This window comes from Perca fluviatilis, chromosome 2 (genome assembly GCF_010015445.1).
Source record: "Perca fluviatilis chromosome 2, GENO_Pfluv_1.0, whole genome shotgun sequence".
NCBI classification, from domain to species: Eukaryota; Metazoa; Chordata; class Actinopteri; order Perciformes; family Percidae; genus Perca; species Perca fluviatilis.
The window spans coordinates 26,893,152-26,918,391 of NC_053113.1; the positions used below are offsets into that span (position 1 = coordinate 26,893,152).

Genomic DNA, 25,240 nt, shown 5'->3' on the forward strand with positions numbered 1-25,240 from the left:
TAAGTTCTACGACTTCCGGTGTGCGCCTCAAAACCTTCAGAATAAAAACTAAATATTTGTAATTTTTGTTTTTGTAATTTTATAGTATATCCATTTCATCGTCATAGTCCTACTACCTATTAAATGACAACCCTACTGACTGTCAATCGTTTCAAGTGGAGGCTAAATAATATACTGACAGAGTTGGCCGGATAGTATGATGTAACTTTAAATGTAGTGGGTCTACGATGGTAACATACCTGATTTGTGCATTAAATTCAAACTGGTCATGTCACCACAATTTGGCTGACTTTTTCTTTTTTTTTTTAAATCTTTCGCAACTACCGATACAATAACATGAGGATAAAGTACAGGCTAATTTGGGAGTAGTTCAACGAGGATTTTTTACAGTTGATAAAAAGGCTCAAACATGTTTTCATCATAGCTAATTATAAGTATATGTAGGGTTTCATACACACGTACAAATTAGATTAAATTGGGCAACTGTATATATATATATATACATATGTATGTATATGTATATATATGTATGTATATGTATATATGTATATGTATGTATATGTATGTATATATATATGTATATATATATATATGTATATATATATGTATATATATATATATGTATATATGTATGTATATATGTATGTATATATATATATATGTATATATGTATGTATATATATATATATATGTATATGTATGTATATATATATGTATGTATATATGTATATATGTATGTATATATATATGTATGTATGATATGTATATTATATATATATATGTATATATGTATAAACGTATATATATATATATATGGTATATGTATATGTATATATATATATATATATGTTGGTATATATATATGGTGGTGGTGAGAAATATATATATATATAGTGTACATGGTGTATATATATAGATGGAAAGTTTATAAATATGTATAGAAGAACAGTATAAGTTAAGAAAGGAATGCATATGGATATGCATGAAATGAAAGGAAAGAAATGAATGTGGAAGACGAATGCGATATAGTTGAGAAGGGATAGACATAATTGTTGATGTTTACTAGGAGGACAGTATAATGTTGGAATGGCAGTTGACATAATATGGGTCTTCGTTTTGATTATTTGCGGGGAAACATTCATTTCTAACGCGTCCACATATTGCGTGTGTGTATATGTTACATTTAGTATTAATGACAGCATTACCGTAACGGCGGAGAGCGATAGCCTAGCTAGCTATATATTAACGTTACAACAACGTCAGCACGGTGGATTCCTTTTTTTGGATATGAAATTATTGCGATAAGTAGGATTTCGTTTACATAAGTTACATCCATTCAACAGCTTTGGTATGTGAGTCTGTTGCTACCAGAAACATGGACCCAGACACCGAAGTTGAAAGGTGGGTGTTGTCGCACAGCATTGAGTTCACCTGCCATCTTTAATCTCTGTCACTTTAAGAAGACATTTCAGTTACTGTACTTCCTTAATGCTTAGCTGAAAGACCCATGCCTTAAGTTGTTTGATTATTTACCTAACGCTGTATTATATTCACTCAAGTAGGTTATTAACTACTTATGTAAGGATATTCAAGTAGTTATACTGGTTTATCCCAATCACTTAACGCACGAGTTAGTTCAACTCACTTATGGGCCAAATGTTTCACATCTTGTCAAACAAACGTTACTTGGCCAGACTTTGATTACCTCCCTGCTCTACTTATCATATTGTATTGTATCCTATCCTAAATATTACTTGTCATTTATTGGACTAATGTAAAACAGTGTCGGCACACACCCACTTGCATACTAACACCCCCTTATCGTCCCCTCAGCATCTTTAGACAGGAGAATGAGGAGGAAGATGAGGAGGAGAAGAAACAGTGGAAGAGGCCCCCCTCCAGCTATGGTTCAATGAAGAGTGAAAGTGATGTGATGGAGGATGTGGAGGGAAGTGAAGAAGAGGTTGCAGTTGCTTTCCCTCCCCCGTTCCCAGTGGTACTACCTGAATCGACTACTGATGAAGCGACAGGGTACTGTGTCTTCGTTTGATATTTATGCGTTATCCCAATGTTTTGGCCATTTTACCACAGAAGGCGTAAGGCTTCATATAACTGCCTAATTTACTTTTGCTGTGATCTGAACTCTGGCCAGTTTAATCTAAGTTCCTTAGAAAAACCATACTATATACAGTACAGGCCAAAAGTTTGGACACACCTTCTCATTCAATGTGTTTCTTTATTTTCATGACTATTTACATTGTAGATTCTCAATGAAGGCATCAAAACTATGAATGAACACATATGGAATTATGTACTTACAAAAAGGTGTGAAATAACTGAAAACATGTCTTATATTTTAGATTCTTCAAAGTAGCCACCCTTTGCTTTTTTTGATAACTCTGCAAACCCTTGGTGTTCTCTCAATGAGCTTCATGAGGTAGTCACCTGAAATGGTTTTCACTTCACAGGTGTGCTTTGTCAGGGTTAATTAATTAATTTTTCCCTTATTAATAAAAAAGCAAAGGGTGGACATGTTTTCAGTTATTTCAAACTTTTTTGTTAAGTACATAATTCCATATGTGTTCATTCATAGACCTGCTTCAGTGCTACAATGTTAAAATAAATAGTCATGAAAAATAAAAAGAAACACATTGAATGAGAAGGTGTGTCCAAACTTTTGGCCTGTACTTATATTTATATATATATATATATATATATATATATATATATATATATATATATATATATATATATATATATATATATCTCCTTTCCAGGCTCTAGCTGGCAGTAGAACCCTTTCACAAAATTCCTATGTGCAAGTTTGGTTTCCTACCTTCTACACTGCCCTTGATTTCAGTTAATTACCTCTGCCAAAGATGTTATATTTTTGGTTCGGTTTGTTTGTTGGTTTGTTTAGCAGGATTACAGAAAAACTACTTGCAGGCAATTTCCATGAAACTTGGTTTAAGGGTGTAACCATTTGAGAAGCCGTCCGGACCGTCCTCACCTGATGCTGATTGGTTCAGTTAGCTGGTAGTTCAGATACTTACACATTTCTTGAAACCAGAATGTTTGGCTCTCTATTGCTCCAAACATCTGAGTCCACTGCGTAATATTTTGAAGGGTGAGGTTGCTTTTAGGGACTTAGAAATTGCTTATACAGGAGGTTAACCATGTCCCTAATGTTTTGCCAGGTTGCGGATGATTCGCTCAGAGTCTCCCTCTACCCTTTACACCATGACCACGCAGCAGACCAGACCACCGGGAGCTGTTGTCATTGACACCAGGTGGAACACACACACACACACACACAACACACACACACACACACACACACACACACATACACACACACACATTACTCTGACCATGCTGACTTGCAGAGTCAGACCTTTACTGAGCAGCCTACCAGCGCTCCTGGCAGTTTCGTGGACCACGGCAGCACCAGACATGGGATCAATTCCTCCAAACACTCAGGCATCCCGATGCCCTCCCAGAATCACATACCTGTCTACACAGACACACAAAGCCAACAACAACACACATTAACGGGGGTATAATAGAAAGAGAGACAAATTATGAGAATTTCTTTAATAATTTTACACAGTTTTTGTATTGTTTACAGTATTTGTTCTCTCTAATATACAAATGCAACCAAATAGTTCATTCTAGCACAGAACCTTTGCACCAAAAACAGGCACTTACTCAAGACACTGATACACTGTATTTTTATGACCATTTTGATCAAAGCCTCAGCGTTTAAAATAGAGTAAAGCCACTAAAGTTTAAGCATTTAAACTCCTTATTCTATTATGATTATATCAGTAATATTGTCCATATTGGCATTATGAGTGTTACTCCCATGGGTTGTGGTACTGTACCTGGCTCCAGAGCTCCTGTAATCGTACCAAATATCTTTTAAAGATCTCTATCAAAAATGGGTGTTGCATACTTTAGCCAATATGATATGTGCAATTTTTGTTTTTGACATGAGTCAAAATGGGACAAAATGGTGATCCTTGGACAATATTTGCAGAGCTCTTTCTCACCTTTCTTCCTGTCTCTCAGGTCTTCTGATTTGGAGGATTTTTCAGAAGTCGATGAAGAGGATCCAGATGAAGTTTTGGTGGCTGATTCCCCAGAACCACCCGAGCCTGTTGAACCAGATGACGAGACTGATGGGAACAGCCAGCCAGGCAAACTACACCCAGAGCAGGACCTGCCCCATTTATTCAAGGTTGGTGCATCACAGTTGGTCTGCAATGACGATATTTTCCTTTCTTAACAGAAGTTGTTGTTTTGGTCTCAGGACTTTCTTTGACCAGAGGTCCGTTTCAGAGAGCAGGTTTAGTGAAAACTAAACCTTTTTTCACCTTTTTCAGCCCTTCTGAGTTTAATAATAATAATAATAATAAATTGAATTTATATAGCGCTTTTCATGGACTCAAAGTCGCTTTACAGGGCAGGGTAGATTATAAAAACATAACAAAACAAAACGAGCAAACAAAACAAGTAGAACAGAACAAGATACAGATGAAAAAGGGAGGGGGGCAGGTGGACTATGGGTAGGCTGAGGTGAAGAGATGGGTCTTGAGGCGGGACTGGAAGATGGTGAGGGACTCAGAGGTGCGGATCTCTTGGGGGAGGGAGTTCCAGAGCCTGGGAGCTGCTCTGGAGAAGGCTCTGTCCCCAAAACAGCGGAGTTGGACTTTTGGATGGAGAGGAGACCCGGCTGAGGTGGATCTGAGGGACCGTGAGGGTTGGTAAGGGGAGAGGAGGTCAGTGAGGTATGAGGGGGCCAGATGGTGGAGGGCTTTATAGGTGAGGACCAGGATTTTGTAGGTGATCCGGTGGGAAATGGGAAGCCAGTGGAGTTGTTTTAGGACTGGAGTGATGTGGTGCCAGGATTTGGAGCAGGTAATGAGGCGGCTGAGTTCTGGACCAGTTGGAGTCGGTTGATGTTGGTAGAGCTGATGCCGAGGAGAAGTGAGTTGCAGTAGTCCATTCGGGGAGGAGATGAAGGCGTGAATGAGTCTTTCAGCAGCGGGGGTGTGAGAGAGGGTCTGATTTTGGCGATGTTGCGGGAGGTGAAAGAAGGAGGTTTTAATGCTACGGATGTGAGGCTCAAGGGAGAGGGTGGAATCAAAGATAACGCCAAGGTTGCGCGCCTGGGGAGATGGGGAGACAATGGTGCCGTCGATGGTGAGAGTGGGGTTATTGGTTTTGCTGAGTGTGGATTTGGAGCCGATCAGAAGGAATTCTGTTGTTGCTGTTGAGTTTGAGGAAGTTGTGTTGCATCCAGGTTTTAATAGCTGACAGACAGGAGTTGATGTGGGAGAGGATTAGGATTGTGGGGATTTGGTGCTGAGGTAGATCTGGGTGTCGTCCAGCATAGCAGTGGAAGTCCAGGTTGAAGTGGCGGAGTATCTGACCAAGAGGGAGGATGTAGATGATGAAGAGGGGGGGGCCAAGTCGAAGCCTTGGGGGGAACACCTTGAGTGACTGTGGCTGTGGCAGAGGTGTGGTTGTGGAGAGAGATGAAAATGGGATCTGTTGGAAAGGTAGGAGTGGAGCAGCTAGGTGCAGTGCACCCGCCGATACCGAGGTCTTTGAGTCTGGTGAGCAGGATGTTATGGCTCACAGTATCGGAGGCTGCACTCAGGTCGAGGAGGATGAGGATGTTGAGGGAACCGGTGTCAGCAAAGGTTAGGAGGTCGTTGAGGACTTTGAGGAGAGCGGTTTCTGTGCTGTGTAGGGGGCGAAAACCAGATTGGAGAGGTTCGAATAGGTTATTGGCAAGAAGATGGGTTTGTAGTTGTGAGGCGACTATGGTTCCAGGGGTTTTAGACAGAAAGGGGAGGTTGGATATTGGGCGGTAGTTGTTGAGAGAGGAGGGATCCAGACCAGGTTTTTAAGGATTGGGGTGACAGCGCGCAGTTTTGAAAGCAGAGGGACAGTTCCAAGGGACAGTGAGGAGTTGAAGAGGTTAGTGATGTAGGGGCATAGGACCGGGAGGCAGGACTTCAGAAGTGGAGTAGGGAGGGGGTCAAGGGAGCAGGTAGTGGGTTTGGAAGAGCTGATGAGTTTGGAGATTTCAGGAGGAGTGACTGGGTTAAACTGGGAGAGGAGGAAGTGTGGAGAGAGGGGTCAAGAGGGGGGGGGGAGGGATGGAGAGAGGAGGGTCCAAGGTAGGTGCTGGAGTAGATCCTGGAAGGTCAGATACAGGGGATAGGGATTTGTAAATGAGATTGATTTTGTCGTTGAGTTTGCAGGTATGCAGTCTGTAGCAGGCGCATTTTAGTGCATTTTTGTCCTCTGCATGAATAAAAAAAACAGTTTTTTTTTTTTTAACTCCTGTTAGGCAGACTATAAAAATAAAAATTGATGAAGAAGTTGTGTCACTTCACAGGGAGTATACGTCGGGAGATAATATTGAGGCCCCGACTAGATGTATTTTCATTTCCAGATAACTACCTATTTGAGCAGTATCGTTTTTCCTTACAGTTCATCAGATATGTACATAACCTTATCTGTCCTCATATCACTAGTGTCCACCCATTTGCACCAGTAATATTATACTTACTAAAACTAAATATATAATTATTACACTATATTGGAACTTGCGCATGGACTCGAGCAGCAATTTTCTCCCACGGCAATTCACGCTCTTTTTGCAGCAGCAGCCGTGTTGCTTGGTCGTCTATGGTTCATACTCTCTGTATGTGTGCATGAGAATTTCCATTTCCAGAGGGGTGAAGTACGCCAACTGATTTTTTTTGTGGTAGTTGCCATGGTGAATCGTAGTATCATGGCTCCATTCATGCTGCCTTTTTTTTTATTGTGGTGGAAGTTTGGGGTCCCCTGCTGGAGCTGCTGCCCCTGCGACCCGATCCCGGATAAGCGGTTGAAGATGGATGGATGAATGGATCAATAATGTTATGTTGTTTTTAACCAATTTTCTCAACTTTGTTAATATATGATAGAAAATGTAACTGTTGCACCTTAATATGACCCAAAGGCTGCCTACATCATTTCTGCGAGGACAACATGTTAACTTGTGTTTTATGCCTCTCTCTCTGTATGCAGAGTATCCAGAATACTTTGACAACCCTCAACAGGGAAGAGCTATTGAAATTTAAGATGTGGTTTTACCAGTGGGAAACAAAAATAACCCTGAAACAGATGAATGAGGGAGACCTTCTTGATTTTGTGGACAGGATCATGGAGACACTTGGTAAGAAAACACAGCTACAGTGGCAAGAAAAAGTATGTGAACATACTGGAATTTCATTGTTTTCTGAATAAATTTGTCATAAAATGTGATCTGATCTTCATCCAAGTCAAGGGTATTGACAAACGTGTCTAAAATAATAACACAAACAAATTCTGACCTTTGATGTCTTTATTGAACACACATTCAAAATGGCAGTGGAAAAAGTAAGTGAACTCTTAGAATTAATAACTGGTTGACCCCTTGGCAGCATTAACCTCAACCAAGCACTTCCTGTAGCTGTGGATCAGACCTGCACATCGTTGAGGAGGAATCCTAGCCCATTCTTTCTGGCAGACCTGCTTAAGTTTGTTATCTTGTTGCATCACCCACCTTCTACACAGTTTCACCTGACGTACAGACATTCTCTAGCCTGACATCGTCATACTCAGATTCTAGTCAGAATGTGAATGCGAACTTCCAGACATCGAATGTTGTGGGCGGGGCTAAGTTCGGCTGGCATCCAGGCTAGACATTCTCACATTATCCTGAAGAATTGTCTGATATATTTGGGAATTCATCTACCCCTCAATGATTCCAAGCTGGCCAGGCTCTGATGCAGCAAAGCAGGCCCAAATCATGAGGTTTCCTCCACCAGACTTTACGGTTGGGATGAGGTTTTCATGATGATATGCCGTGCCCTTTCTACGCCAGATGTAGTGCTGTGTGGTATTTCCAAATAGTTCAGTCTTAGTTTCATCAGTCCACAAAACATTTAGCCAATACCGCTGTGGAGTGTCATTGTGCTCTTTTGCAAACTTCAGGCTTGCAGCAATGTTCTTTTTAGTAAGCAGTGGTTCCCTTGGTGGTGTCCTACCGTAGATACCCTGCTTGTTCAATGTTCTACGTATTGTAGACTCACGAACGGAGATGTTAGCCAGTTACAATGATGCCTTCAAATCTTTTGCTGTCATTCGGGATTGTTTCTTGACCACATTGAGTCTTCGTGGTGCTCTTGGTGTCATTTTGACTGGCTGCCCACTTCTTGGTAGAGTAGCAACAGTCCCAAAGTGTCTCCATTTGTAGATTGTTTGCCTAACTGTAGACTGGTGAATTTCTAAAGTCTTTGAAATAACTTTGTAACCCTTGCCAGCTTTATGTAAATCAACAATTCTTGATCATAGATCCTCTGAAAGCTCTCTTTGCCGAGGCATGGCTCACATAAGTGTGTTCTTCTTGTGCAGAGCAAACTCCAAAAGTTTGAGGGGGTTTTATCAGTCAAAGTAGCTGTAGTCTAAACCTCCAAACTCATTATCTTATCTTATCAAGACTCCAGGTGTGCCAAAAACCTGACTCCATTTAGGTTTTTTGAGGTCATTAACTCAAGGGTTCACATACTTTTTCCACAAGCACTATGAGGTTTTTTTGGTTGTTCTCAACAAAGACTTTTTTTTTTTTTTTTTTTATTTTTAAAATTTTTTTTTTTTTTTTATTTGGGGGTGGGGGGGGGGAAAAAAAGTTTTGGGGGGGGGGGGGGGGGTTTTTTGTTGTTTTTTTTTTTTTTTTTTTTTTTATTTTTTTATTAAAATTCTGTTTTGCAGGCCAGGATCGTTCCCTGTTGCATACAATAAGTACACTAGAAAATGTCAACAAGAAACCAGAGGCAGACGAACTACGGAATAAGTGCCAGAGAGGCAAGTAAAGGGTTTCTATCCCAACACATGCGCTTATACTGGTAAAATGTGTTTCTTCTGAGGTATTTTAAGAACCTCTGAATGTCGAGGCTGCATTTTGATAACTTTTGATGAGATGATTTATATTTGCTACACATACTATTTTCAAAAAGCTTATTTAACTGAGCACCGACTGCTTTCTCTATGAATTTGTGTGGGTGTATTACAAGTCTAAAGTTACACAAAATATACAATTATTTTCTAGAAGGAAAGGTGTAATTAATGAAATATTAAATGCTTCTCGAAACCAGTTTCAAAGGAAACAAAAAAACATGACTGCCATGTGATTTAAAACCTTACTTATCCTACACTTTAAAAAAACAAAGTAAGAACAGGATCCTGGGTTTAGGGTTGATCGTGGCACGTCTTTTCTGGTAAGAATGTGTGCAGCAACGAGAGACTACCATAACTTGGCACAGAGGTGGTGTAGCGGAAAGATTATTCCTCACAATGTGAGATCCAGATTCCAAACCACGTGTACTGAAGTTTTCTCACTTTCCTCTTTATGTTTCTCCACCACCAGCTTTGATCCGTTTTCACCTGAAACAGTATTTGATCGGTAAACACCAAGTCATCCGTGAGGGGATCGTTCAAGCCGGAAAGCAGAATCTTCTAGATAACATCTACGTTCAGCCCAATATTTCCACCTGTGGTTATGGAGGAATTGACCCCTTCCATGAGTTCCTACCCCACCCTCCGTCTCCTGTTCAGGTCCCCAGTGCCGACACCTATGTGGGCGTGAACACCCTGTTCCGACTACAGAAGGGTGATGGCAAGCCGGTGAGGACGGTGCTGACCACTGGGATTCCAGGAATTGGCATGTCTGTCTCTGTGGGGAAATTCTGCCTGGATTGGGCAGAACTGCGCGCCAATAAGGTGAATCAACAAACATTTTGATCTTTTTTTTTTTTATTTATTTATTTTTGACTTGATTTTTTTTTTTTGTAACTGACACCATGTTCCTGTCTGTGTTTGCTCAGGATCTGCAGTTTGTCATCAAGCTCTCATTCCGAACTTTCATGTACCTGCGGAACAAAAAACCTCTTTCAGAGAAGATGTCCATCATGGAAGTGATAGAATATTTTTATCCTGACTGCAAAAACATGAAATACCTGGAGGAAGAGGACTGCAAATTCCTCATCATAATGGACTCACTTGATTGTTACCAAGCTCCTCTGGACTGGGAGGTATCCCATCTGCACACATACACCTGAGGACCATTCACATTTGTAACTGTAAAAAAATGACCAAAGATAACCAACAATATACATTTATGAGGCATGTTTTAAAGGCTTATCAAAATGGATGACCTAAAACTGATATATTTGTCGTTTTTTTTTTCTCTTCAGAATGCTCCAGTGATAAATGACAATCACACCAAGGCAGATCCTGACGTCCTGATTGTGAATATCATCCGAGGTACGGTGCTTCATGGTGCCCAAGTCTGGATCCTGGGGAGACGAGCGGCTGTCTCAGAGATACCGTCGCAATTCATAGACGTCGTCACAGAAATACAGGGCTTCAGGTGTGTGTGTGTGTGTGTGTGTGTGTGTGTGTGTGTGTGTGTGTGCGCACTTTGTGTGCATCAGTAATTTGTTTGCTTATTTTATTATTGTATTTGCTGCTGTTTTTAAGCATTATGTGTCTATTTGGCATGTACGCCATCCTGTAAATATGTTTGATTATGTACAGTAAAACTGCTGAAATGGTTCAGCAGCAGAATATAAGTTAAATTATTTTTAACTTCTCTGATTCAGCCCAGTTTGATCCTTTTTCCCCCCTCTTTTCTCCAGTGACGAGATGAAAGATCAATACCTGACCATGCGCTTTTGCGACGCATCGCGAGCAGCCCAAATCGTGGCACATTACAAACGCCAACCGACGCTCTCTATGCTCGCTCGACAACCCTTCGTATGCTGGATGGTGGCCACAGTGTTCGAGCGCTGCTTCCGTTATCGGGGCTATGGTGTGCACCCCCCCAGGCTGACGCCGTTCTTCGTCAGCATTATGACTGTCCAGACCAATCGCAGGCTGCAGTTCTACTATGATATACCGGACAATGACCTGGTAACATGCGTTTGTCTGTGTCTTTTATCGTCTAAGTTGTGTCATTGTTCCTAGTGATTTAATTCACTTTGGCCATTCACTTTTCTTTTTTTGAAGTACGTAAATAAAAAGCTATGTGGCCACAAATGTTCTGTTTTAAACTTTTCATTACCCATTAGTTGTTTTTTATTTGGTACTAGAATGCAATTGAAATTCTGTAACACCAGATATTTACTAATCAAGAGTTTAAATTTTATTTGGGGGGCTACAATGTAATGAATGCCTGAACCATCTGATGCAGTCTTTTACAGTTGATTTGAGATGAATGTCTTTATGGAGTTTATAATATTCAATTACAAAAACAAAAATCAAAGATGGAGCTTGTTCAAAAATAGATTTAGTCAAGAAAAGCTAATTAACATGCTTAACTTTAACTTCATCATTTTCATTTCAATGTCCCCTCTCCACTCAGAAATGGTCCAATGACGACAAGCAATTGCTGACGAGGCTGGGTAAGATGGCCTTTAAGATGCTGGAGAGGAATACCAGTGTGTTCTTTGAAGAGGACGTGAAGGAGTGCAGTCTGAAGTTGAAGGAAGTGGCGGTGTATTCCGGCATGTGCACTGAGCTCCCCGCTGCGGCCCCGGACGGGAGGAAGAGGTTCTGCTTTGTACACTACAGCTTACAGGTAAAACTCTCTTCATCTCACCTACCTGTGTCTCAGTATTTCAGTACTGTAATTACAATACGCTGAAAACCATTTATTAAAATATTTTATTTTATTATTTTATCCTTTAAACAAGAAAAGAAAATGGTACATTTTGAAATACCAAGAGATACTCGAACAATTAACCCAGGGACACAGGATTAGAACTAAAAAAGAAAGAAAATAATTGTCACTGGGTCTTTATTAACACTAAATAAACCGTGCTGCTGCTGCTCGAGGTCCACCTAGCAGAGACGTGTCCTTAGGCTAGATACCCACAAAGGATTCATCCTAAAAATCACCCCATGTCTTCTCTCCTGCAGGAGTTCATGGCCGCTCTCTACGTCTTCACGATGTTTCGCCTAGAGTCCAAGAACGTTCTAGACTCTGCATTGTTGCAGAAGCCCAAGCTCTTCACATTCAAGGATCAGACCAAATCAGCACAAGGCCTGGTCCAGTGTGCCCTGGTACGAACCCTCAGCTCCCCGCTGGGCCACTACGACATGTTCCTGCGCTTGCTGTGTGGCTTACTTAACCCGGACTGCCACGGAAGTCAGCTGCGTGGGTGTCTCTACCCCCACAACGCGCCAAAGGTGGGTGGACTGGATGAGGTGCAGCGGCTGCTGGAGCAGGCGATACAGACTGCTAAAGAAAACAATAGAGACCGGGTGGAAAACCTAAAGGAGTGCCTTAGAGAAATGACCCAGGAGGATGAGTGAGTTGGGGTTAGATTGCATCACTTTATATGGCTATGATGGATAAAAGAGACGAGGATGCTCTGTTATATTTCTTCATAGAATTCACGAGTCATGAAAGCATGATGCTCAAAACACTGTTATTTCAGCTTTGATAACGTTACATTTCTTACCATAGGCGTTAGTTTGATTCAGAAATCAAGGAGTCTGTGCACCAGACAAACTAAATTGTTTTTTTTATGCATTCCGGTACAGTGCGATACTACATTATGTCTGTCATGTCTTACAATGAGCACGAAGGCTGCGATATGAGGAAAATATGCAATATGCGATAACGTTAACATATAACGATATTACTTGCGACTTACTAAAGTATACCCAATGCTGCTTACAGTATACTGCTTGTTGAATTAAAAAAATTTAAGGGAATTATTTTCAACTTTCTTTTATTGAACAAAGTGAACATTGAACTGAAGAGGCACCAATTAAAAAGATAGTAAAATAGTTGCATTTAGTTAGTTGCAAGTTTTCTAATGATACTCTCTTTCAACTAACTCAAAAAATCATTAAAGGTGTAATATGTAATACTGACAGCCAGTGTTTAAAATAGTTACTGCAGTACAAATTCAAAATACTGGAGACGTCTCCCCCGCCCCCTCCTCCCCAGACTCGGAGTTCACGGAGGTTGCCAGGCTGAGACACATAGCCAGATGTTACTCCACAGCACAGCGGAGTAGCTAACATTATGTACTGGCTATATTGACATAAAAGCCCGTGCTCACGCAGAGCTCTGTATCCAACTGACAGGCTCACTTTTTCGGCTTAGAATTACGGTAGGAACCGCTAAAAACAACAACCTCGCCGTCCTCTCCACCCGACGGACAGGCACACTTTTTCGGCTTAGAATTACGGTATGAACCGCTAAAAATAACACTTACCTTCCTGTCCTCGCCACCCGACTCAACACACTTTATTGGCTTAGAATTACAGTAACAATCGCTAAACACACTGCAAACTTACAGTCCTCTCTCTTGGCTTAAAATAACTCAGCGTTGGGCACCCGGATAGCTCAGTTGGCACAGCGGACGCTCATATGTAGAGGTTTACTCCTGGACGCAGCGGGCCCGGGTTCGACTCAGACCTGCGGCCCTTTGCTGTATGTCATTCCCCCCTCCCCTTTCATGTCTTTAGCTGTCCTGTCAAAATTCTTAAAAGATTATAAAGAAATAACTCACCGTTGTCGACTACAGCTACATGTAAATAGCCGTGGCAGGGTTAGCATGGCGGTGTTAGCCAGGGCCAGTCGGGATCACTTTACTGGCTGTGTCTCAATTGTTTTTGCGAGTAACCAGCTTGGGTACTCTAGCTATATAATTCCATGTGAGTACACGAATGTTGAAATGACATACAATGCCCGTCCCTTGTAGCCGTGATAAATTAGCCTGAAGCTAATGCTTACCTGTTCAGGAGGAAATTAGCCAAATCGGCGTCCTTTTGGGCTAAGCTGTCTCCATCTTTCAAATACATCTCCAATAATTACCCGGGGTTTGTTACGTCTCTAGTCAGGCAACTCTTAGAAACATGTTTTTTTTTTTTTTTAGGTCAGGTAGAATCTATCTCTGTGGATCCTGTTCGCGCTCGATTTACGTTTTTACAGGTTTATATGGAATCCCGACCTGGCTGACAAACTGGGCAGTTGATAACAACACACAGGCCAAAACACAAACAGAAATTCCGTCACGGAACGGAAATTTCAAAAGGAGAAAATCCTGGCATTAGCATTGTTGTCAGAAAAGTAATTCAACTTAGCATGTTTCCTTAATGTCTGATGACGCATTGGGGTCAGTTTTTGATTTATTACAGTTAATATATATTACAAATTGGATCTTTAACTGTCTGTCACGATGTGTTAAATGCGCAAGTTGATATTGTGATGATGATAAAAAACCCAGCCCACAAAGGCCACAAAGAGGAAATAAAAAGTTATTTTGTCAATGAGAGGTTTTCATAACTAGAGGTGTAGCTGAGGTTACAAATGGCATCTGGATAAAAATTATTTTATTTTTATATAGCTTTGGCTTTAAATCACACTGTGTTTGCACTTGTCTATGGGTATCTTTTTATAAATTGGTTCTTCTGTCTGTCTTTTCTGCAACAAGCAATATATTTTTTTGATACTGGATCGTTTAGGATTTGTGTGTGCATTTGTTTTTCATTTTTCTTGTTACCACCTAACACGGGGTAATAAGACCGACTAAAGGGTGAATTCCAGCAATGAACTTGTGTTTTCTCTGTGAACTGTGTTCCCTGAAGACGTGTCATTCTCCACGCTGGATTTTAATTGGGTGGTTAAGTTGTTGGCGCCAATATTATTAAAAATGAATAAAATAGTAATGAAATGGGTGATAGTACATTTTTCTTTTCTTTTATTGGATGAATAATAATAATAAGAACCTGCATTACATTACTTACAATGTTGGTTTTACAAGGAAGGAAAGCAAATCAGTCAGTTATTAGAAAATGAATACAAGTGCAATAAAAAGTAAATGCAAAAATCAATAGCACAGACATCAATATTTATGTTTTTGTTTTTTCCAGGACCCCATGCAGTCTTTATGTAGGACCTGCAGGACATACAAAAGACATACAGTGAATAATTATGGCGAGGCCTTATATTTAAACCTGGAAAGGAAAATAAAAAGAATTCGATAACAGTCTCATGCGAGAATGGGCTTCAAACAAAACAACAGTTTAGCTTGGCAGATGAAAGGTAGTTTGTCATGGCAGTCGCCGTCCAGCCATTTGAATTCTTCTTTAACCCAGATGATCTTTCCACAGTGGTGGTTTAAGGGGTCGAGCTAATGCTCCACTGAGTTTCTTCTTCTAGTTTCCCTGAAATCCACTTCCACGTTGCTGCCAAAGAGGCTTCAGGCCGATCCACACCCCATTCTCCAAGCCTGTCTCATTTAGCAGGGTTCACTGCGTCCCGCACTGTGCTGTTGGTGATTTGAACCCGGAAGGACTTCTATTCCCGGCAGTACCTCAGGGCACGTATCCAGCTTTTGGCTTCCTGGTACAACTGGAGACCTGCATCTTCATTCAAAAAAAAGTTGAGAATGTCAAAAAATAAGGGGTTCCTCCAGAGATTTTGGACCCCATGAAAGAATATAATATTGGGCCCCCATAGATGACCCATGTAGACTACATTGCTACCCCAGATATTAATAAATGTATCTTTGCAGGCTGGAATCTACAGTAGTCTGATTTTAATTACCTGATTATAATAATAATAATAATAATACCTCATACTTATATAGCGCTTTTCAGAGTTCTCAAAGACACTTTACATTCTGTAGGATTAAAAAAACAAGCAGTAAACTCTTTAAGACATGAAAAAGATCAGAAATAAAATGAAAGAAACGTAGTCTAGAATAGTATAGTCTAGAATTGGTGTGTAACATGATAATGAATGAGACTATAGATGCATTACTGATATGACCAACAAAAGCTGCACTACTGTTAGTGGCCACAAGATGGTGGCAACCCCCTTTATTTAGCAGTGTCTTACCATTTCCATGTAAAATGGCTCACAGTTAAATCAAATCTTCAGTGTGATGGGCTATAGTTTATAGTATAGTATCTACATCTGATTTCAATGATATAAAAGAAGAAAAAAAAACCCCGCAATTAAGACTACTGTGTTCAAACACCCCACAGTCTCCATGAACACTTTCAACAAAGTATCAACATCATCATTTCAACTACCAACTTTTTCTGATTACTTCAAACACTGCAGGTCAGCAATAGTAGGCTACTCACGCATGCTAATACTTTGACTGTGTGTGTATATATGGTATAATATAATTTGAGACCATTTGACTTTGTTTGCCCATTGGGCAGTGGAAATTATTAATTATGATTTTGCAGAATGCTCCAATCTCATTCAAAATTATTTTTATTTTGTATTTTTTTGTGGGTTATTTTTAGCAACAATTTAAATATTCATTAATATCAGTCATATTTCCAGCATTCACAGGCACGTAGGCCTAATTAAGAAGATACATTTTAAAATAGAATATGTACAGCCGACATGCAGCATTTTTGTCCTGTAAAGTAAATACAGGATTCGAGAATTCACCCTAAATGACATCTGCTGTATGCTGCTTGCTGCTGTAACCCTCGTTTGGTATTTTTTAGAGATGCACCGATTACAACTTTCTAGGCCGATTACGATTTCCGATTTTCTTTGAGTTAGTCCAGCCTTACCGATTTTAGCCGATTCCGATTTCATTTTTTAATAGAACATTTTGCACAGAACATAGAATTTTTTTTTTAACAGATTATGGATCACTATAAAATAGAACTATATACATTACTCCTGGTGTGGGAAATTCACACACATCTAAAGTACAATGTTAGAACCATTTCCTTCTTTTCACATCCAGTATCCAACTAAATAAATGTGATTTGGGTTTTTGGTGTCGTCCCTCCACGCCCTACTTTTTCCTTGCAGGTGTTGCATATTGCAAACTTGTTATCTTCTGCACACACGCTGAAGAATTTCCAAACAGCAGACATGCTGCAGGTTAATTCACGAGGTTCCCTACATGTGCGAGAATAGCGCGGACACGCGCTTCACACCGCGAGCGGGTACGCGCGACACACGGCGGAAAAGTTGAGAGAAAGGAAAAAGAGACCGTGCTGTGGCATCCGTGTGTGCGTGCGTCCTTGTATAACTTATGTTGTCAGTTAATTGTAGCATTGACCGGCATGAATTTGGCATATGTCAGACTGACCTGCCGGTTGCTCATGACCGAGCACTTGAAAACCGGTCAATTCCGGTCAATTCCGGTCACCGGCCGGTCTATCGGTGCATCTCTAGAATTTTTCTGTCTTTGTGTTTCTGTTACATCTTGATAATGGAAAACTGTATTTGTGTGTGTGTGTGTGTGTGTGTGTGTGTGTGTGTGTGTGTGTGTGTGTGTGTGTGTGTGTGTGTGTGTGTGTACACATGTGTGTGTGTTTGTTTTAGCAGTGAGGTGCCCCTGGTCATTGCAACATAAGGTGATGTCATCACTGAGACAGGCTCTTGAAAATCTTGACCTAAATGGCAGTAAACATACTGACAACACAGGTACACACATGGATTTGTGCTACAGAGAAGCATGAGTACAGATAAAAATTCAAGTACACTGTGTTCTGTTTCTGCACAGAGGGACAGGGTGATGAGGTGAAGATTGGCTTTTCCTGTAAGAATGGTTAGTTTGGACTCTAAAGGCCCTGACACACCAACCTGATAATCGGCCGTCGGACAGTCTGGCGAGGTCGATGACTCAAGTCTGTTTGGTGTGTTCCGTGCCGTCGTCCGTCGGAGGGGCTGTCAGCCTTCATTTTGGCCGACTTGACTTGCTGAGTCAGAGGGCGGGCAGTCGGACTCAATGACCAATCTGATTGGTGGAGTGCTAACCCGGAAATGGCGAGTGGGATGAGTGATGAACGCCTCTCGAAATCTGACGAAAATCTTTTAAACTGACCTTTGTCGATCTGAAATGAAGACGGATTCAGCAACTACATGGCCTATTTCTCGCTTAAAATGTTTTCAGAAACCCGTCTCAGTGAACTATTTTCGTAAAATATGAGATCGTATTTCGAACAAGCCGCCATTATGGTCAGCTGGAGAAGCAAGAATATGTGACGCGTTTGTCATTTCCGGTTTTAATTTTTTGTATTACATCTCGCGCACACAGAACGTACGCTCAAGTCGATGTCGCTTCGGTGTGTTCCAAGGCACTTTTTGGACCTCGGGGAGCCGACTGATCAGTTCGACTACCTTTTCTGCCGACAGTCAGCCGTCAGGTTGGTGTGTCAGGGCCTTTAGTCTTACTCTGGACCAGCAAGAGACAGGGAAGTCTGCAAACACCATCTGGGAGTTCCTGTTTTTAACGAGGGGTGAGAGCACACAACACACTGTCTAATTAGCTGTAGCGAAGTGTTTAGTGTGTACGCTACTGCATTGAATGCAATGCGTGTAGCTTGCATTGAATGTGCTTCCTCAAATGTGTGTGTGTGTGTGTGTGTGTTTGTGTGCGCAGCATGAAGTACTGGAGCTGCAGCAGGAAGAACACATCAGACTTCACCTCCTTTCTGTCCTAGCAGGGTTGCACTACAGGAAGTCACTTCTGGAGGAAAAATAACCAGGTCAGACAGGAATTACTAAATCCAAGTGCAAGAATGTTTGGCAGACATTATTGTTATGGTCAACACCTGCAAGAGGAGTTCACTCTAGCTCACTTCCTGTGTGTTGCACGCACAGTAATGTCCGTTTGTGAAGTGTGTTGTGTCCTGCTCAGTCTTACAGTAATGTTACTCTCACATACACTCCCTCTTACGGAGCCCCAGACATGACATCCAAAATCCACGAAATGCTAATTTGTGGCCACAAAATAGCATTTTGGGGATAACGACGTAGGCAAACCCTAATGCGGGCAGTTCTGCTATACCTGTCCAGATTAGTGTGAAAGGATGACATAACTACCCCAAACAATATTTTGAAGTTTAACTTCTTTATTAAGCAGTTACACTGGGGTCACATTAAATATTTAGTTATTTCTTTTCTTTGCAGTAGAATATGATTTTAAGTTTTAAATGTAGGTCTAGTGTAAGGTTTTAGGTAGGTTATTACAAATGTAACTCATGCATGCAGTCACAAATCCATGTTTAGAAACATTTCTGAGAAAATGTACCTTACAGTATTTCTGAATTGCTAAAACACATTTTTTGAATGTTTCTCTCGCTTTCTCAAAACCTTAAACACAAATCACCAAACTTAAGCTACACTGTCAAAACCTTTGACTTGTCTTGCTATATCAAACAATTGCTTCAGAACTATGTTATCTTTACCCAAAACCAAACACTGTTTTCAGATAACACACACATCCATAATGCGTAAACACTACACAGCAGTCATTACACACTACAGAGATAAATGCAAAACACTGCACTCAGGGCAGAGCAGGGGAAAAATTATATTTATTATGAAGTACTTGCACAATCCTGCACTCATATAAATGTAGTCCCAAACAAAATATGCAGCAGATCGATAGCAAGAAATGTCTTGGAATCATTCTGCCTCAGCATCGTGCCTCTGGGCACGGTCAGGCCACAGGACCTCATCAACGTCACAGGCAATCCCGTCCCTTGCTAAACAACGGGGAAAGAATCCTTTAGCATGCCGAATCCAACCTTGAATCGCTTCCACTCCAATGTTGTCACATGCTGCATCCATTGACTGAATGAGATTTTCCTGTGCATAAGGATTTCTGCCATAGACCTTCCACCTCCATGCAGAAAAAAAATCTTCAATGGGATTAAGGAAAGGCGAGTATGGTGGGAGGCACACATTTATAAAACGTGGGTTATTTTCAAACCACTCACGAATTCTAGGACCACGGTGAAAGTTCACATTGTCCCAGATTACCACATACATGGGGTGCTCTGCCTGCTCGTCACCTCTCTGTTCACGTCTCAGTAGTGCTTCCTGTAGAGCATACAGAAACGTTAGAAGATGGGCAGTGTTGTAAGGCCCTACAGTCACATGGCGGTGAATAACCCCGTAGCTGCTGATGGCAGCACATATGGTCACGTTGCCACCACGCTGCCCTGGCTACTCTACAATGGCACGTTGACCAATAATGTTGCGGCCTCTCCTTCTCCTCTTGGTGAGATTGAAGCCAGCTTCATCCAAGAAGATGCACTCATGAGGCCTCTCCATGGAATCCAGTTGAAACATTTTCTATAGAAATGAACAAAAATAAACTTTTGAAGTAACGTAAATGACAGCATTCCAGGCTTCATGCCTCTGTATACATGTGCTGCATTACATTCAACACAGTAAAGATGTACAGTAACTCAATAGTGCTGTATAATCTCTGGACATGATTACTTACTTGTACATATTGATATCGTAGCTCTTTTACCCTTTCAGAATTTCTCTCAAACGGTACTCTGTAGGCTTGTTTGAGACTTATCAGGTTGCGTTTCAGTTTGTGGAGAGACTCACACTGTTGATTCCTTCAAAATTCACGTTGTCTTCCTCAACTCGCTGTTGTATTTCACGCAGACGAATGAGATTATTTTGAAGGACCATATTGACAATAATGGTCTCCTGCTGTTGTGAGAACATACCTCTCCTTCCACCGGCATGTGGCAGTCTTTCAGTTCTAGCAAATAAAACCTCTTGTTAGAATTGTACAGACAGGCCTAATGCATTGAAATGTCACCAAATATGTACAATACATAAAATACTATTATACAAGTATATCACTGCAAGAAAAGGGCCAATTTCTAGAGATACGTTACAGTAATTTACTGAGACGTTCCACGACTGTACATACTGTACTGTAAGTTTGAGGGACCACAAATGATAGTCCACTTACCTGTTCTCTTCTCTGAATGTCCTGACAATGGAGGCCACAGAGAACCTGCTTATGTTTGGTTGAACACGTAGTCCTGCTTCCCTCATACTCATTCCATGAACCAGAACATGGTGTATGATTGTTGCTCTAATTTCATTGGAAATGATGGCTCTTGTTCTTCCTCCTCCTCCTCCTCTGTCTCTTCCTCCTCCTCTGTTTCTTCCTCCTCCTCTGTCTCTTCCCCCACCTCCTCTGTCTCTTCCTCCTCTTCCTCTTCCTCTTCCACTTCCACTTCCACTTCCACTTCCTCCTCCTCTCCTGCCCTCCATTGTGAAAATCACACATGCCATTTGGATTTGACATGGCTTAATATCCTGATTACTGATTAGGTGCAACACATTACTGATTTGAAACAGGTGTGTTCAATTTTGAGTGCTTGTGTGTTACCGATGACAACAGTGTGTTGCTTGTGTTTCACTTTTGGGGGCTGTGTTGTGCCATTTTGAGTTGAAGTGCACCACAATGCTACATGTGCTTTGTGAATGACAATGTGTTTACAGTTTTGCACAAAGAGTGATTCCGATTTGCTAGTTGTGTCTAACCACATGAGAAGTGTTTAAAGTTCTGCAAACTGTGTGATTCAATCAATAAAGTGGTTTGTACACTTGCAACTTTGGTTTTGCAAATGGATTTTAGTGTTTTAGCAATTCAGAAATACTGTAATATATTTTATTTACTTTCAGATAAACATGTGTTACTATGCCTGAGGTGGTTAATATGGTCACCAGCGGTTTACTCTTTCTCCTTAAGGCCCTGACACACCAACCCGACGGCTGACCGTCGGCAGAAAAGGCAGTCGGACTGATCAGTCGGCTCCCCGAGGTCCAAAAAGTGCCTTGGAACACACCAAAGCGACGCCGACTTGAGCGTACATTCTGCGCGTGTGCGAGACATAATACAAAAAAATTACCGGAAATGACGAACGCGTCACGAGGAACTGGATTCTCCAGCTGACCATAATGGAGGCTTGTTCTAAATACGATCTTGTATTTTATGAAAATAGTTCACTGAAACGTGTTTCTGAAAACATTTTAAGCGAGAAATAGGCCATGCAGTTGCTGAATCTGTCTTCATTTCAGATCGACAAAGGTCAGTTTAAAAGATTTTCGTCAGATTTTGAGAGGCGTTCATCACTCATCCCGTTAGCACTCCACCAATCAGATTGGTCATTGAGTCCGACTGCCCGCCCTCTGACTCAGCAAGTCAAGTCGGCCAAAATGAAGGCCGACGGACGACGGCACGGAACACACCAAACAGACTTGAGTCACCGACCTCACCAGACTGTCCGACGGAGGATTATCAGGTTGGTGTGTCAGGGCCTTTAGGAAACAATAACAAACCGCAAATAATCATACAGCTTGCACCCATGGATGTAATGTATTAATGTTTACGCCGTTTGCGTAGACACTCTTTTGCCTCTTACCTCGCCTACGACGGGCGGCAGCCTTTTGCGATGCAGTTTCTGTTGCGGCTACAGCTTTCGGTGCGCCGCGTCCAAGTCGTACCTTCGCCGGTAAAGCATCCGGGCTCTCAAGATTCTGTTTAAATGCCTCTCTGTAATAACGATTCCTTGCAATACCAGGCTTTTTAGAATGTCTTTGTAACTCATTCACAGCCTAAAATACAATTCAATCAAATCAAATCATCTCTGTCCATGACTGCACCTTTAGCTTGCTCTGGGTAGCATGTGCCCCACACAGGTATAGCAGAACTGCCTGCATTATAGTTAGGCTACGTCATTATCCCCAAAATACTATTTTGTGTCCACAAATTAGTATTTCGTGGCCACAAATTAGTATATTGTGGACACAAATTAGTATATTTTGGCCACAAATTAGCATTTCGTGGCCACAATTATTATTATAATTTTTCTGGATGTCATGTCTGGGGCTCCGTATCCTCATACAGTATATCCTTATAACTATAGTTATAAGGATGCTCAGTGTGGTGTTTGAGGGAGATCAAAGATCAGTTACCGGGGTAAGTGAACATCTTCCTTTATAGTAAAACCAAGTTCTCAGATAAAATTATAGTTTAAGAGGAGATTTAAAGACGTGTAGAATTTGAAAAGTTATGACTGACGCCCTCCTGTGATAGTATTAAAATAAAAACTGTGGCAGACAGCAATGCAGGCCATGTTCAAGTATGGCCTGTGAGCTTTGTGCATGTCATACATAACTCTCTTATTTCCTTGCCTCTCTTTAGTATCCTGAATATAGTAAATGTTTTAATCCTGAGATGGAAAAATCAACATAAGAAAGTACAACACAGAGCTGCAATACTTAAACAACAGATTAAACACATCTGCTGAAATCTGGTTTAATGCAGGTTTATCATTACATTTTGTTGTATTTTCTTGGTTTGCGCCAAAGTAATTTGTGCCTTTTAAGGAAAGTCATTTATTAAAAAATATCAGCAGGAATGTCAGACCAACATGGACAGGATATCAGTTGTTTAACTGTCAAGGATGGATTGATTTTATTTGGCTCACTTGCAGACAGAGACTATTATTACAAAACAAGAACAAAAAGACTAACTTATTAATGGACCCAGTACTTGGCCACAGTGGGGTTACAGTGCGCAGGTCTCCCCGTGCAGCTTCGACACTGCAGCAGATGTGTAAGGGCCTGGGTTTAGTGGACATTTGGAGAATCCTGAATCCCTGTAGGAGGGATTATACTTTTTTTTTCACCAGTCCACAAAATTTATATATATATTTTTTTAATTATCTAAACCATTCATCCCCTCAGTGATTGGCTGCTCAATAGAAAGTATACTAATTTATGACCATGCCTGTGTGGGCCTAGATCTGTTACCCCACAGTGAAAGGCAACGCTCTTACAGGTGGCGGCTTAACTCTTCGATCTTACAAGATCCAGAAAATATTGAATGGATGAAGGCAGGGTTAGAAGTATACATAGAGACTAATTGGTTCTCTGTAACATCTGTGGGTGTGGCCTGGGAGGCCCTTAAGGCTGTCCTTAGGGGTCGTATTATTCAATATACCTCATTTGTCAAGAAGTCAAGAGCAAAAGAATTGGAAAAGAGAATTAAAAGCACGGAATTGGAGCTGAAAAGACATATGGCAGGAATTTCTTCTGTTTTAGTCTAGGCAAACTTATTTTGAGTCAGGGGATAAAACAGGAAATCTACTTGCTAGGTATATAAAAGAGCGAGAACAAACTTTCACCATCCCAGTGATAAGATCGCCAGCAGGGGACACACTAACTGCAACTGCTGATATTAACATGACTTTTAGAGATTTTTATATTATACTCTACAGCTCCACTTCCACCTCCATGGAGGAAGAAATCCTTGCTTTCCTAGAGCCATTAGAGCTTCCGAAACTGTCAAGTAGACAGAATGAACTTCTAGATGCTGACATTACAGTGGAAGAACTCATAGAAGTAATCAAGGCACTCCCGGCAGGTAAAGCACCAGGCCCAGATGGCTTCACGGCAGAATTCTTTAAAAGCTTTGCATCAGAGCTCCACTTTTCTATACGCTGAGTCACTGGAATTACCCCCAACTATGAGACAGGCACTGATCACCCTTCTCCTTTTAAAAGGGGAAAGATTTTTGGGATTTTAAAAATTATCGCCCAATTTCTCTAATTCAGATGGATGTGAAAATTCTCTCAGAGGTTCTAGCCAACCAGTTGAATAAGGTTATAACATCTCTGATTCACCCCGATCAAATGAGATTTATTCATGGCCGCAGTTCCTCTGATAATATAAGGCGCTTTATCAACATTATGTGGACAGTGGCTGATGCCCAATCCCCTAACATAGTAAAGTCATTTATCTGGAACGGTAAGAGACCCCGCTTGTGATGGCTATGGACATTTCTGTTATCTGTTTGTTCATTTCTGTTGCCTGTATTATTGATTTCTGTTGCCTGTATTATTGATTTCTGTATGTTTCCTGTGTTTGTATGTTTATTCTGTAGTTTTCTGTTCCGGTCTTGTAAATGTATCCTGTGTTGTGTATTGTGGTCTGTATATATTTTGTTGTGTTCCCTGTTGTGATTTTCTTTATGTTCTGTTTCCTGTTTTATTTTGATAGTCTGTTTTCTGTTTTGTCTTGTCCAATTTACTTCCTGTGTTTGCCCTCCTTTGTTGATTGTCCTGCCCCGCCCTGATGTGTTTCATCTGTTGTCTCACCTGTTCCTGATTTACTCATCACCTCATGTATTTAGCCTCTGTGTTCCCTTTGTCTCTTGTTAGATCGTCTTGTGTTCTTCCCTGTGACTTGTGTTTGTCCTGCGTGTGTCAGTTTGCTCCTGCCTGTGTTTTACCTGTCAGTTTATGGTTTCGAGAGTTTTCCAGTCTTTGTACTGCCGTTTTTTGTTATATTAAATCCCTGAGTTCAACC

The 25,240-nt window shown here is 41.0% G+C and overlaps 1 protein-coding gene across 1 annotated transcript; it reads left to right on the forward strand.

Annotated features, from left to right (window-relative positions):
- Positions 1 to 1,110: 1,110 nt before the first annotated feature.
- nlrc3l (NLR family, CARD domain containing 3-like) lies at positions 1,111 to 12,897 on the forward strand. The gene is made up of 12 exons (XM_039789914.1): positions 1,111 to 1,401; positions 1,834 to 2,031; positions 3,198 to 3,290; positions 4,072 to 4,240; positions 7,090 to 7,237; positions 8,815 to 8,907; positions 9,470 to 9,822; positions 9,927 to 10,133; positions 10,296 to 10,471; positions 10,740 to 11,013; positions 11,465 to 11,680; positions 12,022 to 12,897. Exons 1-12 carry the CDS (start codon positions 1,376 to 1,378, stop codon positions 12,415 to 12,417), a joined length of 2,349 nt encoding a protein of 782 aa, XP_039645848.1. The 5' UTR covers positions 1,111 to 1,375; the 3' UTR covers positions 12,418 to 12,897.
- Positions 12,898 to 25,240: the final 12,343 nt, after the last annotated feature.

Excerpts from the sequence above, each read along its gene's own strand:
- nlrc3l (XM_039789914.1), top strand. The coding sequence starts at position 1,376 with ATGGACCCAGACACCGAAGTTGAAAG. Across the intron at positions 8,908-9,469 it reads ACGGAATAAGTGCCAGAGAG|CTTTGATCCGTTTTCACCTG; the intron begins GCAAGTAAAGGG and ends CTCCACCACCAG. Across the intron at positions 9,823-9,926 it reads CAGAACTGCGCGCCAATAAG|GATCTGCAGTTTGTCATCAA; the intron begins GTGAATCAACAA and ends GTGTTTGCTCAG.